This window comes from Grammomys surdaster, unplaced genomic scaffold (assembly GCF_004785775.1).
Source record: "Grammomys surdaster isolate TR1022 unplaced genomic scaffold, NIH_TR_1.0 167, whole genome shotgun sequence".
In the NCBI taxonomy this organism is placed as follows: Eukaryota; Metazoa; Chordata; class Mammalia; order Rodentia; family Muridae; genus Grammomys; species Grammomys surdaster.
Window position 1 is genome coordinate 5,022,401 of NW_021604615.1, and position 21,135 is coordinate 5,043,535.

A 21,135-nucleotide genomic window follows, 5' to 3' on the forward strand; every position below is an offset into this window, starting at 1 on the left:
ACCTTCACCTTGCTTTCAAGAGGGGCAGGGTTTAAGAATGTTTCCATGTACAGGATTTAAGAAAGATGGGTCGGTGTGTAAAGGAACTTACCACCAAGTCTAATGGCCTGAGTTTGATCCCCAAGACCTCTTGTGGTGGACCAAGGGAACATATAGCACCAGTTGATAGTACCTGTTGTCTTCTGACTTAAATGTACACACAGTGGCACACACAGACACACAGACGGAGACAGACAGACAGACAGACAGACAGATACACACACACAGAGAAAGACAGACAGACAGACAGACACACACACACACACACACATAGATTATGGCATGCATGTGTGCTACAACAGGAAATAAATGCATATATATATATATATATATATAAAATATATATATTATATATATATATATAGTATGTGTATGTATTATGTATATGTCTATGTGTATGTATTATACATGATGCCTCCTGGGTTGTATGTGATGGTCTACAGGACAGGTCATGTCTTGGATGTCTTACCACACCTGTGGCCCAGAGCGGCCTGCTTAGCCCATGATCTATGTTTCAGCTTCAGAGGTCCCAGCATTTAGTCTGTCATGTATATGTATAGACACAGCAGAGAACCTGTATGTGAAGGGCCATGCATTCCTAGTAGGACATGTAACACGGGGGTTCCTGGAGACTCTGCTTTCCCCAACCCCCAGAGAACCACAGAGTAGCTGGCAGTGGAACCCAGAGACAGAGAGAGTCATATTTGCATGTGAAAGCAACAGAAGCCAGCAGGAAATCAGATAAACCCAGGAAATGTGGACCCTAAAAATGGAAAGAGCATTTGAAAAGTAAGCCAATTATAAACTATCTTTGGGGAAGCAGTAGGCTGCAAAGACAGAGAGAAGCAGCCAGGTTTATAAGGGAAACCAGGGCTTGTGCTGTTGTGAAGGTGGGGGTGGGGGAGAGAGGGTAGTGCCTTGAAAATCTCCTAGGCTATGTGAAGACTATATTTCTGGGAGTCGTTAGCTAGTCAGACATGCTAGGCAAAAATGGAGAAAATCGCAGACCACACCCATCCCTCCTGCAAGAGTAAAGATCAGACTAAACTTGTGGTTTCTTTTACATATAAACATATATATATTCTACATTAATGAGTAGAAAGTTAAAACAGGAATAAGATACTTTTAAAACCTCTTTGAGCTCTTAGTTACTATGTGTGCCTCTGTGTGTGCACATGAATGTGTCATGGTATGCATTTGGAGATCAGAGGACAACTTTGCGTGATGGGTTTTCTTCTTCTACCATGTGGGTTCCCGGGATGTTACTCAGGTTGAAGACTTGACAGCAAATGCCCTGACCCTGAGCCATTACTTTCAACCAAAGGAAGACATGACCCATAGGTTCTGGCACCTTAAGACACTAAGGAGAAATCATATATTCAGGTCGTTAGTGCAGCACAATGAGAGACAGAAAAATGTCAACTTCCCAAACCTTCAGTTTGTAAATCCGAAAAAGGCTATATTTTCTCAGGGCAGGTATAGACTCTTCGGATCAGCCAAACATGCATTTAACAAAGGCTACTTTCAGACAATAATTAAATGAATGATTAATCAGTTAGGGGTACTGGCTGGTTTTGTGCAAGGCTTTGTTCAATAAACATTGACCAAGCACCTACGTGGGTTGCACACAAAGCTTTCCCTGGAGGGCATATTTCTGGCTTATGAGGATGGGCAGTGTACATGACATGAGATTGGGCTGTTTCCTGTATGGCATGGCTCCCCACTATCCTCCCCTCCTGACCCTCTCCTTGGCCTTCTCTCAGAAACACGTTCTTAATAAGCTTTCTTGTAAAACTACTTCTTTTAATTAGATAGCTGACCTTTAATTATATTCTGACTATTAATTGATTCAAATGTCACTCCAACTAGCTCCCCAGATAACTGTTAATGTGTCTAAATTCCTTCTTACCTTTGCATTTAGCAGACATGAGACTTGCTAGGGGCGTGTCAGAGGGTCTCTGGACACTCACCTCAAAGATAGTTTTGTTCCTTATTTAATGTATTTATTGGAGAAAGGTGGAAACATCCACCCAAATGCAAGGGATAAGGATTTTTTTCTTTTGAAATTAATTTTTATTGGATATTTTATTTACATTTGAGATGTTATCCCCTTTCCCCCATTTCCCCCCACCCAGAAACCTCCTATCTTATCCCCCCTCCTCCTGCTTCTATGAAGATGTGCCCCCACCCACCCACTCTCACCTCCCTGCCCTCGAATTCCCCCACAATGGGGCTGGGATAAAGTTTTAAATGAATAGTTGCGTCACAAGAAGATGACCATCAAGTACTATGATAGTCTTTGTATGCCAGTGCCGCTTCCCCAGGATATGTACAGAAGTCATCAAATCTATATACCTTGTGTACATCTTCAGAGATGTAGGCTTCTTATCCACTTCATGATTCGGTGGAAGTTTTGTTTCTGATTATTTGTTTGTTTGAAGTAGATTTATTTCTTTATGCTCTCAATCTGAGTGTCCCTTCCTCCTCTCCTCTCAGTCCCTCCTCCACACCTCCCTCTCACCCCAGACTCACTCCTCCTCCATTTACCCTCAGAAAAGAACAAGCCTCCTAAGGATATCCATTGAATACCACTCTATAACAAGTTACAATAAAACTAGCCACAGACTCTCACATCAAGGATGGACGAGGCAGCCCAGTAAGAGGAAAAGGGGTCCCAAAAGCAAATGAAAGAGTCACAGACAGCCCCAACCCCACTGCTAAGATTCCCACAGAACACCCAGCCTCACAACCCAATTGTAACTTATATGCAAATGACCTAGCACAGACCCATGCAGGCTCCAAGGTTGCTGCTTCAGTCTCTACGAGCCCCTGTGAGCCCTGCTTATTTGATTCAGCGGGCTGTGTTCTCATAGTGTCTCCAACCTGGAGGGAAGGATTTTTATTGTGGATAAAAGAGAGAGAAGGAGAATAGTCAGAGGCATCTGGAAGAATCCAGAGCAGAGAGAATAGGAAGCAGACTGGACATGGCTAAGTCTGTCTCTTGGGAGCAGAGAGAAGTGGAGAACAGCAGAGAATAGTAGATACTTGAAGGATAAGGAGGGCAGAGGAGAAACCTTGCCATTGTACGGAAATCAAGGGGCATCTGGGTGCAGGAAGACCTAGGAACTGTAGCAGCCTGGGAGCTAGCGTATAGAGGAGAAGGGCCAGGGTACTAGTGTGGGCTGAGTGGGGGCTGAAGGAGCCTGGAGGCCAGCATGGGTTTTGATATACAAGATGTGTGTAAGCCAGTGGAGAGCCATCCCTCCCTTCTGCCAGAGGCAAGTGAAATGGCTACTTTTGGCAGATGGGATCTTGTTTCACAAGTTCCTGAGGAATGTCGGCTGTTTCCCTAACCACTAGAAACCCTTCTGTAGTCCAGGCTGTAATTTCCAAGCCTATGTACTTCTTGAGGTTTAACAGGAGCCTACTCTTCAGGTATCTTAAGGATGAGGGTGTGGCTAGCCTGGCATCAGAGGGTCCTTTCCCTTTCCAGTCCCATCCACCTGGAAGAACTGACTGCTGGCTTCAACCACAAACATCATGACTGCAGTCTCCTCTCTCATAGCCCTGGACTCTGCTCTCTTGATGAGCCCTGAAATAAGATATCCTAACTCAATGGCTTCAGGTCAGAATGAAGGTCAAGAGTGTCCTCACTTAAACAGTCTCTGTACCTCCCCAGCCCTGAAAATTCCCTTCAGTAGATACCATCACATAAGCTATACACATTTTTTTTTTTACTGATTGTTTTATTATTATGTCATATCTCATCATACATAATTCCTGTCTGCGGTACTGCTTACGGTTGCTATCAATATGACAGAACAGCTTTCAAAAACAACGTAAGGAAAGCAAAATTTTGGTTTGGCTCATGGTTTGAAGGCATAGATCGTCGATGGGAAAGCACAGGGCAGACTCCAAGGAGGACAGAGTGTGTGGCAAAGATTCACCAGCTCCTCACAACTCACTGCAACGGGAATCAAAGAGGAGATGGGAAGTCAAGGACCCCTGTGCCCTGTAAGGACCCCTGTGCCCTGAGTTATTCATTTCCTCTGGTTAAGCTCCATCTTCCAGTGGTTCTACAGTTTCCCCAAAAGGCAGCTGGGAAGTAAGTATTCAAACATAGGCCTTGGTGGGGGAGTGGGAGGCGTTTTACCCCCAAATGCTTCTGCATCCCACCTGTTCCTTTCATTTAACTTTTGTTCTGACAGGAACCCCTCATTTTTAAAGGATAGTTCACAGCCCAATGGAAGCACTCAAAATCCCTGCAAACAACTAAGGTGCTTATTAGCATGTCAAATAGAATAGATGCTGGCTGCCACTCTCTCAACTCTGCCAGTTCCTGGCTCACCCTGCCCCCTTACCCTGAACTCTCCAGCTCTCCCCTACAGCCATTTTGACTACACCGCTTTCTTGGCATCCTGCCCTCTCGTTCTCCTTACTTGTGGCCTTCCTGTTCTTCTATCTCCTCTTCCCTCTCCATGACCTGCTGGCTCAGCCTGCTGGCAAGGTCCAATCAGGTATCTTGCAGATGCCTCTTCCTCTCATGCTCCCCGCGTATCTATAATAAATGTTCTCTGTGCTGTAGGAGCAGCCACACCCTCCTTCCTTTTCCTTTTCCTTTTCCTTTCCCTTTCCCTTTCCCTTTCCCTTTCCATTCAGGCACATGAGTGGTTCTCTTCTAACTTTCCTTCCTGTTTATAACATGACTCGTCTTCCAGTTTTTATGTCTGTCTTCTGCTAGATACGTATGCTCACTCCCGTATTGAGTTTTCTGAGATAAGGCAAAGGTGAGGGAAGAGAAATAGAAGATGACGGAGGAAGTGAGAGCGGTCAGGGAGTTCTTCCTGTTTTATATGGGCGGTGACACACCCTCTCCCAGGTAAAGGTGAGGTAGTCAGGTGGATTCTGGGAGTGTTTGGCGGTTGCCTCGGCAACAATGTGGGGGTCGCCTAGATGTGATGTCACTGGGTTCAAGCCTGATACCAACAAGGTGGACACCTCTGTCCTCACAGCCTGTGGGACACACCCTCTCTTTACAACTGCAGCAAACTGTCATTCTGTGAGTGTTTGGAGATGTCGTTAGGAAGGCTGGCTGGCTGCACACGCCACTCACACCCAGTCCCTTGGAATCCTGAGGATTGCTTTCCTTCCCTTGCATGCTGTGGTGTGTACCATGGGAATAAGGGCACATGTAAATATTTATGCCTCCCCAAGTAGTAACCATTGACCTAAGGAGGTTTCATAAGGGGAGCTATAAAACTCTCTTCCAATATAACTCAACTGTTATAAAATTTTTAAACGGCCATAATAAGGGCTCTTAACTTTTATTGCCGTAAAAATTTGTAAGTGTTAAATTCTCAAAGCACATTTTAATCATCATAAAAGTTCAGTGCACGGCTCCTTAATGAATAAGAGGGCCACCCAACTCTGTTACAAGCAGTACTATCTGCCAAAAGTCTAGAGTCGAAAGGAAAATTACAGGCATCTAATGTTCTCTTTGTAAATAATGGCAGCCATTGGCAACGATTGCTAGAAATGAAAGATGCCGGTGCATGCTGCTTTGATGCCTCGGAGATCACTGGGCAGCTGTGGCCAGCTCCAGGTCAGAGGGTCCTACCTCCCCAGCTCATTCACAGCAGACACCAGACAGAGCTGACTGCTCGCCTTAGCTTTGAAGGTTCTGATTATAGCCTCTTCCCTCATAGCCCGGGACTCTGGCATCTCTCTGAGCCTGTCTAATGGGAGACTTGTGGGAGAAACCTCAGGTTTCCATTTAGTTATTCAAGAGTAATTTGGCATAGGTGGGATGCTGGAGAGATGGCTCTGTGGTTTAGAGCCCCTACTTCTCTTGCAGAAGATGCAGATTCAGTTCCCACCACCCACAGGGCAGCTAACAGCCATCTGTAACTCTGGTCCCAGGGAAACTAATGTTCTCATCTGTCTAGAGATATTATGTTTACAGCCTAGAAAAGATCTGTTAACAGCAAAAGAAAAAAAAAAACATAACTATGACTGTTCTCCTGAAAGTGCTTGGACACATGTTTGTGAAAGAAGTACAGATGACCACAGTATAGTTTCACACGGTTAAAGCCAAGCCTGGCCATGCTCACCTTCAGGACACTGAAGTTCCAGCACTCTGGGAGTTGGAGGCCTGTCTGATCTACATAGTGAGCTCCAGGCTGGGCAGGGTTACATGATAGACCTTGTGTCCAAAGCAAAGAGGAGAAGGAGGAGGAGGAAGGGGAGGAAGAAGAGGCAGAGGACAAGGGGGAGGGGAGGGAGAGGAGGAGGAAAGGAAGGAAACAAAGAAAGAAAAAGAATAAGACACACATACACAGAGAGAGAGACTGAGGGGGTAGGAGGGAGGGAGGCAGGAAGAGGGAGAGAGAGGAGGAGAGAGAGAGAGAGAGAGAGAGAGAGAGAGAGAGAGAGAGAGAGAGAGAGAGAGACTGACTTAGTAGGCACTAGAGAATAATAATCCCCTCTGACTCCAGAGCGCTATGGTAGAGCAGTGTGTGCAGAGCAAGTGTGGAGGAAAATGAGATATTCCAGGAAGAAGGCTGGAATTCAAGTGGCTCAGAATGACTCCTGTGGGCAGTCAGGTTGGGCTAGAAGGTACAGAGGCGTTGGGAGGAGTGGGAATGCCTGAGCGGCAATGAGGATCTCTGCCAGAGGGTTCATGGAGTGAAGCCATGGAATGGTTCCTGAAGCAAGCACACTCAAGCCTGAAGCGAATGCCATAGGCACCCAGATGACGCCGAATGGCAGATACAATGCTCACTTCATGGGTGGGGACTTCTTGTGTGGAGACAGAGAGTAGAGTACACGACTGTGACTTACAAGGTTGATGAACCGAATACTTGGGTGTGTGAAAATAAGAGTCCTTAGTGGCTTCTGCATGGGAGTGTGATGGGATTCAGATACTGCCTAATCACACAGGAGGGAGAGTGTTCAAAGTTAGCACTTGGGTTGGAAGACAGATCATGAAAATGGAGACCTGAATCCTGCTTATCTTCACAAAGTCTGTGTGCCCGCACAACTTCTGTTTGCGCTAAAAATCATTGAAACCCTGCTGACTGAGTCCAAGTAGAGGGACTGTAAGCTTATTTTATTTTTACTGTTTCTGGTGGTTAATTTGAGGACTTAAAATTCAGTTTCCATAAAAATCATTGTTTTCTTTTAAAAAATATTTATCTTTACCTAAATGAGAAGCCCAGAAGATGGCAGAGATCCCTAGACCTGAAATTGTAGGTGGTTGTCAGCCTACCAGGCTGCTTGGGACTAATCTCCAATCCTCTGTAACTGCAGTAGCTGTTACATCTTGACTGAGACAAGAGACAAGATGGCTGGGACATATCGACAAGCCCTAAAGTCAAATTTTTGAAGTGATCCATTTTCTAAATTTTCTTCAATGTACTTGGTATCCTAACCTGAATGTTTCTAGGCCATGAAGACATGAATCCTTTTTAAAAATTTCATGAAACTTCATCCAGAAATCTTTCATGTGTTTCCCTTGTGACTTTGATGAAGTTCGTGATAATGCCTGGCTAGTGTTATATCTGCTCCTCTGGTACTGTGTCAGTGATCCCATCACCCAGCTCAGGGATATCTAGATTTTCTCATCAGAAGAGCCTTTCAAAGTTTGCACTTTACATTTTGGTCCGTGATCTATTATGAATGAAACTTTGCAATGATGTGCTTGTTATAACTATATAAAAGAAGCTGAGACAAGTTACCCCTAGGAAGAGAGCTTTCATGGGAGAGGTATCATCAAGAGGCGGCCATGGTGGAGCCCTGAAGGGAAAGCAATCCTTCAGTTCCAGAGGATAAATTGAGGTTTCTGACAGTGGTATTTTAAAAGGAGTAAGTACCATACAATATGACCTAGCCTGTGTACTAAAAGTCACGAAGCACTGATCTCAGTAAGGCGGGAATTCAAAGTTGTCATTGGTCTGTGCAGCAGGGAGCAAGGGGTAAGAGGAGAAAGCCCCTGACTGCTGCATGCTAAAGAAGTTCTCTCAGGGAAAGAATGCAGGATAGTGAGGCCCGCTGTGGGGGAAGAGCAGAGGCAAGCCTGTGGTCTGGTTCTTCACACTGATCTCCAGCTTCCCCAGCACTAACTGTTGACAGAACTCTTTACTGTACTGTATAGCCTTTATTTCTATTCTGAGGACTATCTGTATCTGTGCAGCTCTGTCTCTGCCTTCTATTCTTGTCTATTGATCTGTGCATTTTTTTCCCCAGCAATATCACACATCTCAATTATGTTGTTTGACAATAAGTCTTCTGGTTGGATGAAGTCAGCCTTCTGACATTTTCTCCTTCAATTTCATGTTGGATATTAAGATTTCTTTCTGACTCTGTAAAACTTTGTCATCAGCTTGTTGGTGTCTGCCAAATAGTTTCCTGGGGTGTCAATCTGGATTTTATTGATTCTGCAAGGCACGTTTGGAACAACTGTCATCTTGGCATTCCTACCCATCGCCAGGGGCGATTTCACCAACTGCGCATTAGAAGGGACTTCTTGGGGGTCTTCCATCTCTTCTTGTCTCATGAGCAGTTTGTTAGGTTCATGGTCTAACTAATTCTTATCCCAGGGTTCTAATAGTGACAGTAGCATGTTTTATGTTTGGCCCTCATGTTTGCAGAATGGAGAAATGAAGAAAAGTTGTTACTTTCACACGTTCCTTCCATCCTGAGACCTAGACATTCCTGAGGAATGGGAGCAAGCTTCTCTTTATTTTGGATTGGGGACTTTCTCTATGTAAAAGTTTGTCTCATTTGTGAGCACCTACTGTTTTATTTCTCTTTCACAGGCTGTACACCTCTTATCTCCATTTTTTGTCAGATTTCATTAACTAAAGCATCATGCAGAATTTGGGGAAAGACTCATGGGAGCAGATGCCTTGTTGAGTGCCTGATGTTACTATGAAGTTTCTATCCTCTGATCATTTACTATAATGTTAGCTGTTAAGGTGCTCTCTGACAAACAGAAGAAGTCACACTTTATGCTACTTACTGGTTTTCCATAAACAGATGCTATATTGTACCAAATGCTTCATTAATACCCACTGACATGAACATATGCTTTCATAGCTTTCCAGCCTGTTAGCATGAGATATTACATTATCGATTTTCAAACGCTGAATCTCTGGCCAGGTTAAGACAAAGATATGAATTATGTTTTTTAACAATTTTTAAATTTATATGTGTCTCAGTTAGGGTTTTACTGGTGTGAACAGACACCATGACCAAGGGAACTCTTATAAGGACAACATTTAATTGGGGCTGGCTTACAGGTTCAGAGGTTCAGTCCATTATTATCAAGGTGGGAACATGGAAGCATCGTACATGCAAGCATGGTGCAGGAGGAGCTGATGGTTCTACATCTTCATCTGAAGGCTGCTAGCAGAATACTAGCTTCCAGGCAGTTAGGATGAGGGTCTTAAAGCCCACATCCACAGTGACACACCTACTCCAACAAGGCTACACTTTTTAATAGTGTCACTCCCTGGTCCAAGCATATATAAACCATCACAATGTGTATGTATGTATGTATGTATGTATGTATGCCTACATAAGTTTATGTGAACTTCATGTACACAAATACATGAGGCAAGACACGCTCGGTTCACTCAGGAGCTAAGAGAAGCAAGGTGGTGTCCTTAAAAGCAGAGAAAGCAGAGCCATACCAACAGCTCAATGAAACTGTTAGTATCTACTTGGTGTGTGATTACTTTATGCACTGTTTGTTCAATTTGCTAATATTTTATCGAGGATGTGTCACCTGAATTAATGAGAGTCTGTAGTTTTAAGCCTTCATCCATCTTTGGCATGTGGTGACACTGGTCTGATAAAACGTGTAGAAGTTTTCCATCTGCTTCAGTGCTCTGAAGGAGCCTGCACAGAACGGAAACATTTTCTTACTGAAGGATTCATGAAACTCACCATGAATCAAGCACATCCTCATGATTCAGGTTACAGAGATTATGAATAGGTTTAGATGCAACCGATGGCCTACTTCTTCAAGTCTGGGGCAGTCTGTCTTTCAGGGAACTAGTTTATTTCACATCAGTTACAAACTGTGGGTGCATGGCTGTGCATAGTGCCCCTTTGTATTCTTCGTGTTTATGGATCTCAAATGGGAGCCCTTTTATTTATGACATTACTTCCTATCTTTTAGGAGCTAGAGAGATGGTCCAAGAGTTCGTAACTCTTTCCTTTCTTTCAGGGTATCCTGACTGGTTCCCACCATATACTTCAGTGGCTCACAGCCACCTATAACTTCAGTCCCAGGGAATCGAGTCTCTCTTTTGGATTCTAAGGGGGATTATATGATACACATAAGTACACATAGGCATATACACATACATGAATGTATGCTTTAAAATAAATACATTTTAAAATATAATAATTTGTACATTTTTCTTCACCTGTCCAGTGCTTGACCTATTCTAGAGACTTGAGGTCTCTTTCATAAAAATCTTAACTTGGACTCAGTCTCGGAGGCTCCAGCATTACGAGCTAATCACCCCAAACTGCCCCAACTCTTAATATTATCACACTGTGGGTTAGACTGCAATATAAGAATTCAGAAAAGGAGCCATTTATTTAGTCCATTGTGCTGGGCACAGAAGACCATCTTAGTTTCTTGAAATAATAGAGTCTACAAAATGTGGCTTTAAAGAATAAATATTATTTTCTGACACCTCTAGATGTCTACATTCAAGGGACTCTCCTTTGCCTCTTCAGCTCCCAAGAGAATCAGGCCTGTCTTGTCTCTTCATGATATCAGTCTAAGCTCTGCTTCTACCTTTCCAGCTCTGTGTCCTACCAAGTTTCTGTCTCCATTCAAATGATTCTCTTATTAAAGACACTGGGTATCTTGAAATAATGTCTCACACTACTCCAGGATCATCTCCTCAAAGCTAGCTTTGTCTGCAATGACTATATAAATGAGGTAGTTGGGTTAGGGTTTCAACATATCATTCTGGGGGGCATGGTATTAAACTCACAATGGGGTGAGACATTCCAGTGCCAGCCTTTCCATTTTCAGTAGATTTGTAATTATCTAAAAATGAGACGTTACCAAAAAATTTAATCACGTGGAAAGAAGTGGCACTTTATCATTACAATTTCATTACATGACTTTTACTAAGCTTTCAATATTAATGTGACAAAGAATTATTACTAAGTAAGACCGTGAACAAACAGAGTGTGTTGAGATTAAATTGTTACAAAGCACAAGCCAATGAAATGTTTATTGGTCCATATGTCATCTGGCATGAACTAAACAGAATCTCATTTAGAAGAAATGATGTATGCAAGTCCCAACTGTGACACATCAAGAACAAAATTTAGGACAAATTTGGAATTAAGTGGCCTTCCAGTTTCAATAAATAGAGAGTAAATGTGCCCAAGGCCTCTAGTACAATCTGAGCACTCAGTTGCTTGAAGAGTCCCTGTGGGTCTCACACACAGGAACTGTGTCACCTTCCCTTCCCTGATGATAAAAAGCAACCATGATATGCTTCATTTATTTTCTTGAAGGAAATGCCAGGATTTGCCTTGCGGTTTATGCTGTATAAATAAATTTTTGTTGGCCTAGGGGTTTGGCCCAACAGTAGAGTTCTAAGTTAGGACTAGTAGAGTTCTAAGGTAGAATGGCCAGGGATGGATGTACACACTGCAAAGAAAAGATATTTTGGAGCCTGTGATGTTTAGTTTCATGATCAAAGTCTGGAATAACTTGAACAGGGAGTCTCAAGGAAGGACTGTGCCTGTGGTGGGGATTGTCTGCATGGAGATTCTTTCACTAGGTTTATGGAGATGGGAAGGCCCACTTGAAACATGGGTAGTACTATCCTAGGGGCTGGTCCCTGTCCTGAACCAAAAGATATGAACCTGAGAACACACACTCATTTGCTGGCTTCAGACCATGGATATAATGTGACCAGCAACTTCAAACACCTGAGTCCCTTTCTCCTTTAACCTTGCTTTATTTGGAGAATTTTGTTGTTGCACCTAGAAGAGTAAGGCAAACTAAGAGTGTGTTAGTCTGGAAGGTTCTTCCCAAGTGAGAGAGAGTATAAGTGCTCTCAAAATAAGGCATGTGACATCTGGTGGTCAGAGGTAGGATATGAAGTATGAAGCCGGTCCACACACAGCAGCTTGCTTGCATGCATAAACACACTCATACACGTGAACACACAGACATAAACACTCACACAAATCTTTATGTCTCAGGCTATGATAATATTACCTCACGCAAACTGCTTCTCCTTCATGAAGAGAAAGTGCTTTCCTTCGCTCTCACACACACCTGGTTCCTAACCCACACTTTGTCTCTTCCTGGACATGATGTAGTATTGATTCAATCCCATTGTCTTTTGTGTTTAATAACTCATACATTTCATTTTATGCTGTCCTGATACTTCTGGGTGTGGTACCATCCAATAGACCATGATTGACTCCCCCCAGCCACACCCTTAAAGAAAACTGACTCTCCTCCCTCAGGAAGCCATCTGCTGTCAAACGTTTCTCAGCTATGGGTGAGGCTATGGGATGCTGACTGGTTTGATCCTGTGCAGAAATACATCTGCCATGAGATGAAGAGCACTGTCATGCCCAAGAGACACTGCTTTCCCCTAATCCTCCCCTCCACTGGCTCCTACAGTTCCTTCAGCCTCCTCTCCCTCAATGCTCACTGAGTGCTGTGCATGGGTATAGCATCTCTGTCCTGTCTGTGGCTGAGCCTCCACACTCGTTTCTTCTCTGTATTTTGATACTGTCCACAGCACAGAGATACTTCTCTGATGAGGACTGAGAGCTACACTAACCCCAACGCAGGACTGTTCCTCCTTTGGCTCTACAGCAACCGCTAGAGCTACCTGGAGACCCCACATACTTAAAAGGGATAACACCCTGTTGTTTTAAAATAATATTTAACACTTATGACATGTGTAGCAACTCCTAAGACTACTCTTTGTTGTATTAAAAAGTAAATCCAGGTTTCACTATTCCTGGCTTTTCATTTGGAAATTTTATTTTAAGATCTTCAACTCCTCATTCCTTTCTTTCTCACTTTTTGTTGTTGTTGTTTTTTTGTAGAATCAAATGCACACTCTGATATACTACAAAATGTGTGTCATGTTTAACGTTATCCTCTTGGTTCCGCACAGAAAGGCTTGCGATCAGTATCCAGGGAAACCAAGTAACAAACACATCTCCATCTCTTGTCTTCATATGTATGGCTGAAAGCTGAATCTATTTCTATAAAGTAAAACCTGAAGAGTGAAACAGAACATTTTCAAGTATCCCAAATACATGCGCTGGAAGGTTATATTTAATTCATACATATATGTTATCATTTTAAGTGCTCAACATCACGGATGGTATTTTTGTGAACTGAATTTCTCGCTTACTTTCACTCCACAAAGCTAAGCTGATTTGCTATTCCTGAGCATCTCAAACATTTTTAATAGTAGAAGCACAATTCCTTACAGCACAGTGGATTCCTTATGGATTTCCCACTACATACTCTATAGGTTAGACCTTATGATGGCAATAAGAAATATCTTCTGGGGGGCTGGTGAGATGGCTCAGTGGTTAAGAACACTGACTGTACTTCCAGAGGTCACTAGTTCAAATCCCAGCAACCATATGGTGGCTAACAACCATCTGCAATGATATCTGATGCCCTCTTGTGGGGTGTCTGAAGACAGCTACAGTGTACTTACATATAATAAATAAATAAAAATTTAAAAAAAAAAAAAAAAAGAAATATCTTCTGACAGATATTTCTGAGCTGAGAGTTCTACATCTTCATCTGAAGGCTGCTAGAAGATTGTCTTCCAGGCAGTTAGGACAAGGGGCATTAAAGCCCACACCACAGTGACACACCGACTCTAAAAAGGCCACACCTCCTAATAATGCCACAACCTGGGCCAAGCATATTCAAACCACCACAGCCCCTCTTTTCAACTGGGACAACTAAAAAGAGGGTAAGAATCATTTCCAGGGTCACATGAATGTTGAATGGATGGGCATGCATATTAACCTGCATTTCATTGCCTGCTATGCTAGCCAGGCTGTGTGCTATGAGATTTATCGAGAGACTAGATAAAGCCTGTTGGCTTAATGACAACAACTCAGTGTGTGTTCTCAGACATGTGGTAAGGAACTTCCTGGGCTGTGATACCTGCAGTCTTTGCAAGTATAGCTCCTAGTATTACAATTTTGGGAATCAGCTTTCCTGAACCTTGGGAATTGGCCCAATGCCATAAAGCACTGGGATCAGACCATGCCTGCAGTCATAAGAGCACTTGTGTGTTACACTGCCCTCTAATGGACAGCTGCAAGGAAGACAAATGTGAGGACAAGGTAGGAGGCAGAGGCCAAAGAAGGAGGGAAGACTGTCTTGGAGGAGAAGGCATAGTGGCTGGTGGCTTAAGGTAGCTAGCTAGTCAAGACCTTGCAAGCAGAAAGCTGGTCGATCACATGTCTGCAGGCAGGAAGCAGAGAGCCAGGACTGCTGACACTCATCTCCTCTTGTCTTATTATTCACTCCAGAACACAGGTCATGGAGCAGATACTTCCACCTCCAGAGTGATTCTTTCCACCTCAGTTAACCTGTCTAGGCAAACCCTCAGCGGTGTAGCCAAAGGTTTATCTCATAGACAGTACTAGATTGTTAAATTGCTGATATATACTGACCAGCATAGCATCTAGGTGGAGCAACAGCAGATATGTGAACCTTCACACCAAAAACCATATGAGCAAACCCAGAAGACAAGATTGATACGAGCTCCTTCTAGAGAGGATGTTGCTGGGAACCCCTGCCTTGGGGAAAGTTCTTTACAGCATTCCAAAGTATAGATGGCCATTGGGAAATCTCTGCCCCAAGTCTTTGGCAGGTTGGGTTGCTTCCTACTGAATATTCACACTTATTGCAGGACAGAGCAAACTCCCTTCTGTCTGCATTGTCCTGGGGAAAGGGTCCCTGACCAGTGAGAGAAGCCTCTTTCCCCTAAAATGCCCTGCCCTGGGGATGTGTGTGTGTATGTGCTAGTGTGCTATCTTGGCATTCTCTGGCTGTGGGAATCCTCAGTTGAGAAGATGCCTTCATATAGGCAAGCCTGTAGCGTAACAGTTATGGTTTTGCTGCTGTGAACAGACACCATGACCAAGTCAACTCTTATAAGGCCAACATTTAATTGGAACTGGCTTACAGGTTCAGAGGTTCAGTCCATTATCATCAAGGTAGGAGCATGCTAGTGTCCAAGCAAGCATGGTACAGGAGGAGCTGAGAGTTCTACGTCTTCATCTGAAGGCTGCTAGCAGAATACTCACCTCTAGGCAGCTAGGACTAAAGTATTAAAGCCCACACCCACAGTGACACATCTGCTCCAACAAGGCCACAAATGCCGCTCCCTGGCCCAGGTATATACAAACCATCACGGGCACTTTCTTAGTGATTGATGGAGGAGGACCCAGGTCATGGTGGATGGTGCCACCCTCGGCTGGTGATCCTGGGTTCTATAAGAAAGCAGTCTGAGCAAATCATTTGGGGTAAGCCAGTAACAAGACCCCTCCATAGCCTCTACATCAGCTCCTCCTGCCTGGGTCCTGTTTGAGTTCCTGTCCTGACTTCCTTCTCTGATGAACAGTAGTGTGGACACATTACTAAATCAATCCTTTTCTCCCAGCTTGTGTTTGATTGTGGTGTTTCATTACTGCACTGGTAGCCCTAACTAAAACACTGGCTGTGCAAGCCACCTCATCCTGAAGCCTGGTGTATACCTTCCTAGGAAAGATTAGAATTTTATTTCACCTATCAACCTAGTAGACAGAGAGCAAAGAATCTAAGAGAAAGTAAACATCCTAGACTGTGTCTTAGTTTCTTTTTCTGTTGCTGTGACTGAAACAAAAGTGACCTAAGGGATATTATTCCAGTTCACAGCTCTGTGTTACAGGCATTCAGGCTCATCCTGGATCAGTCTGTGTTATGGTCACGATAGCTCATCCTGGTTCACTCTGTGTTACAAGCATTCAGGCTCATCCTGGATCACTGTGTTACAGGCATTGTGGTTCATTCTGGCTTACTCTGTGTTACAAAAATCATGACTCATCCTGGCTCTAAGAACCAAAATTCCTACCAACAATTTTAACTAGAAATATTCAATATGTGTGTGTGTGTGTGTAAACTTGTAGCTAATAAAAAAGAATAAACTATCAACTTTGAACAAGAGAACACTGAAAAGGACAGAAATAGATTCAAGGAACAGATCCTCCATCAGGGGAGGAGGGATAAAAGCTCAAACGATGGCCTTGAAGGAATGATGGCCACCATGACTGATAAACACTTGCATCTCACTGGTGAATACAGAGCCGTGGGGACCACCATTCTTATGACTGGTTTTCAAGGGCAAAAGGAAGTCTTCCACTCTACGGATAAACACGGGGGTGACGGGATACACAGAGAGGCTACGGTGGTTTAGTTCTCTGAAGTTCAGAGATCCAGAATAGATTGTGATTCTTGGTAGAAAACAGTGTCTTGTGAAATTAAAGCCAAGCAGAAGCTGTCAGCACAGACTTTAAGTCAGAACAGCATAAGGACTGCCCAGGTAGATTTCTGTGGAGGACAAAGATTGACTGAATAGATTTTGGGGAGATGAAGATAAGCTCACCTTGCTCATTGAGACCTCACCCCATAGACTTGGACACTTCAAGAAGATGGGCACAGCAGCTGGCGGTAGAGAGCGACCAGTATTAGTAGGCAGGGCTCTGCAGCTACTCAGGGAATGAGGCCTGGGCTTAGGAAAGAGCATCAGTGTTGGGGCTGGGGCTGTGACATCACAAGACTCAGTGGGGCATTTTCCAACCTGAAATCTCCACAGATTATTTCATATATTTGTCTAAAAACATATTGTGATTCCCTCCAAAATCTCTCAGCACTGTGTCTGATAAAAACTATTTCTATTTCTGGGTCAAAAGTGAAGAGAACGTTTCAAATGTACTTTTAATCTTAAACCTTTAACGTTAACTAATTTTTTTGTTTGTTTTCATACAGGCTGGAGCCAACGTCCTTCTGCAAGACGTGAATGGGAATATCCCTTTAGATTACGCCGTCGAAGGGACAGAATCTAGTGCTATCCTGCTGGCCTATTTGGATGAAAATGGTAGCCCAACGCTTCCTTTTATAAACTCTCCATAAAGCAATGCATTGGTAGAACTGTAAACATGTTCTTAGAAAAATACATATATTATTTCAGACTGTGCTGTCTCCCTTGAGGATGTAACACAAGGCAGTTTCTACCCCCTTATATTCATTGCTGGTTTAGCCAATGTTGACTTTTGCAAACTGGCTGGCACCTGCTGGGGAACAATGAAGGAGCCCCAAACAGATTCCTGGGCTCCATAATTGGTAGGACTGGTTTTGTAATTACGAATTCTCCTCCCTAGAGATAGCAAGACGAGTGAACCATACAATTGAATTTTGAGCTAATGAGAGGAAGGTCACCTTGAGTGTATTCTCCAGTGCCAGGTGATCCCTGCAGGAATTGCAAGCCAGCTCATGGAAAACTAGAGACAGCAAGGGCAGTGTGTACATCCCAGAATCCACAGTAACAGTTAGAAGCAGAAACACCATGAGGAGAAAGCCCAGGATCAGAGAGAGGGCTGTCCTGAAGAAATGGGGCTGAACCCTGTGTGTCACTCACCAGGACATTGATGACATAGCCCCAGCATGAACCAGTGAGTCAGCTCAGTGAGGGGGGGGATGGGAGCCACTGCTGCCTCACCTGGGGATGAAGCTTGGAAGAGCAAATCCCACCCCTCCTCTTTTCTTTTTGAAGATTAAATGTAAATAACTACTCTGGTAGTCAAGCCCCTTCAAGGATTTGCTGACCAGAGACAATGTTCTGGTGTCTTCCAAGCCTCTGTGGGCTGACTGGTGCTCCTTTGTCTTCTTTGGAGAAGCACTTAGCTCCTTCCCAGCATGCTTTGCTTCCTCCAGCACAATTGTCTCAAAGGTTTATTTTGAGGATGGCATAGAATAATAATTAGTGCTTAGCAGCCCCGATTTTTAAACGGAGAACTAGTCTCATTAACTTAGAAAGCAAGGCAGGAGTGACTGCCCCCGAGGTGAAGGCCACCAAGGCAGGTCTGGGGCCGAAGCAAGCTCCAGGGGAGGCATGGAGCATCTTGAACTGCCCACTCCGAATCTGTGTAGCACAGGAGTCAATACTTCTCCTTAAGACCCTCCAGACTCCTGAGCAGGAGAACTCCCTTACTGGGTACAAGAACCCTTGGCTGTGACTCTCTGGAGAAAAGTTAATTAGTTTTATCAGGAACAAAATTCCAGGTGATGTGAGTTTCCCAGTGGGCAGTTCAGGACTCAGACCTTTGAAGGGCTTCCCAGGCAGGATAGAGTTCTGACTTTGTATGAAAACTGCAGGGGAGCCTGAAGTTAACTTCTTTGTATTACTAGAAAGTGACCCAAGTGTTCTTATCACGGACATAGCAATGGTGGCTAGAGTGACAGGCAACTCAGTGATGGGCCTGTGCTGGTTCCCCACACGTAGAGACCTCCAAACCATCAACTTGTACATGATAACTGTGTTCAGTGTTTTGTGTGTGTGCACATAGCCAAAAAAGGGAGGTTTAAGATTCCCCTAGAAATAGCCAAACGAGATAAGAATAATGGCAATATCAGTGGACATGTCAATATGTCAGGGGGAAAGTCTCAGGATCCCACCTGTCTTAGTCAGGGTTATACGGCTGTGCACAGACAACATGACCAAGGCAACTCTTATAAAGGGCAACATTTAATTGGGGCTGGCTTACAGAGTCAGAGGTTCAGTCCATCATCATCAAGGCGGGAGCATGGCAGCATCCAGGCAGGTATGGTGCAGGAGGAGCTGAGAGTTCCACATCTTCATCTGAAGACAGCTAGTGGGAGACTCACTTCCTACTTCCCGGCAGCTAGGATGAGAGTCTCAAAGACCACACCCATAGGGACACACCTACTCCACCAAGGCCACACCTTCTAATAGTGCCACTCCCTGAGCCGAGCATATACAAACCATCACACAACCCCTAAGCAAAGCACTATGGGTAATTAAAGACTACTGGGAGGAGACTTAGGGATGAGCCCCACTACTGGTTGTCCAATGCAGAGTGGTCAGCCTTAAAGCTATACACGCATAGACAACAGAAACAGACTCAGCAGGTTGTGTGTGTGTGTGTGTGTGTGTATAAGTACATATATAGACATATATGTAAGTACATACATATATGCTACATACATATATGTATGTAACAATAATAATCAAAGAAATAGAGGCTATCAACTTGTAAATGAAGGGGCTATGAGAGATGTTTAAAAGAGAGTAGCCAGGAGGACTAGAGGGAGGGAAAGGAGGAGGGGATTTCTAAGTTTCAATATGTAAACCCCACCCCAATAAAAGGTGGTTAAAAGTAAATTATGGGCTCTGAAGAGACGGCTGAGTAATCAAGGGCACGTGTTCTTGGTTGTTCTTGTAGGGGACCTGAACCAGATTCCCAACACACACGTTGGCTCAAAATCATTTGTGGATCTAGGGAATCTGATGCCCTCTTCTGGCCTTTCTGGGTACTGCATACGTGTGGTGCATATACACGCATGCCATGCAAGCAAATACAAATCACCCACACACACACAAAGTAAAACTTTAAAGCTATAAATCATCACAGACTAGGGGTGTAGCTCAGTTAGTATACTGCTGGTTCAGGGCCCAGCACGAGGTACGCCAGGTGTGGTGGAGCACACCTGTAGTCTGACACATGCAGGTGGTAAGGGGAATATAGGGAATTTGGGTCACCTTTGGCTACCCAGTGAGGGCATATGAAACCCTTTCTCTAAAATAAATTAACAAATTAAACAAATAAAATACAGAAGAATTAAGTCAAATAAAACTCCAAATTCTGAAATACCTGAGCAGTATCTCTCATTCACCCAGAGAACCTTTCCTAGTGACTGTCTTTCCTTTTCTCGATCCCTTCCTAAGGCCACAAAACAGCCTCAGTATCTCCATCTGCAAATGTGTTAGCATCTGTAATAAGCTCCCAGCCCACCAAAGTACTTTGTTTAATGGCAAAGCTTAGGGTTTTGTTTTTTTTTTTTTACAAAATTGGTATTTTTCATCATATATAAAAAACAAAAGCAACTTCCTTCCCTTGGGAGGCAGATGCAAATGTTGGTTGGGAGAGAAACGAGATAGTTCATGACTCTGCTTCTGAGAAAAGCTGTCACCGCTATGGCTGTCATGATCGGTTTGTAAAATGCAGGTTTGCTGGAACGAGCTCAATTTAATACCTCTTCAATTTTTAATTCTGTTCCGTGCTTGTCACTGCTGCGGCTGTGACCCAGCCCCTTCCGTACACCCTCCTTCCCCTCCTGCACAGCTGCTGCTGCCCTTGTCAGAATCCCTCCTGCTTATCCATGTCACCTCCTCCGCCCCCTGTAAACACTGTCCTACTCCATTTATTTTCCACCCCCTCATTGGTGCACCGGGACTTATCTGCTGTGGCAGCAGGGACCGAAGCCATCAGGAGTTTCTAATAGGCTGGGATGACATCTTTGCCTCTTGTCATTTCTACACCCCACGATTCTTTGCAGGTGCTTTCCATCCTGGATGCACCCAGCTCTGCAAAAAATCCCCATTTCAAATCAGATCTACTGTGCTGTCACATCAGGGCGCAGGGGGCAGAGAGGGCAGGAGACATCGTGAACAAGTTGATTACATAGAAAGTCTCTGTTGCAAAGTTCTAATTGTGCTGTCACCGCCGACTTACACTGTAAACAGGCCACAGCAATTAACCTCGGCTCGGTGCCTCGGGTTCCAGGACTGTAAAAGGAGACCAGCGTAGGAGCTGATTGAGCATTTGATGAATGCCTCATCTTTGCACAAGGCAAACCAGCTGGGCATGCAAGGAAAGAAATCCGTTCTAAAATGAGCCTCTGGGGGAAGGAAGAGCCCAGGGTAGAGCTCAAGGTGCCCAGGACAGAAAATAGGCATGAAAAAAACCCTGCCTCTCTCTCCCTCTCCCTCTCCC

At 44.1% G+C, this 21,135-nt stretch overlaps 1 protein-coding gene across 1 annotated transcript in view; it reads left to right on the forward strand.

Annotated features, from left to right (window-relative positions):
* Myo16 (myosin XVI) overlaps window positions 1-21,135 on the forward strand; it is a 356,137-nt gene that overhangs the window by 57,421 nt on the left and 277,581 nt on the right. Inside the window, exon 4 of the mRNA XM_028766338.1 lies at window positions 17,111-17,219. Within this exon, the coding sequence (XP_028622171.1) occupies window positions 17,111-17,219 (109 nt within the window). The remainder of the gene's footprint in view (window positions 1-17,110; window positions 17,220-21,135) is intronic.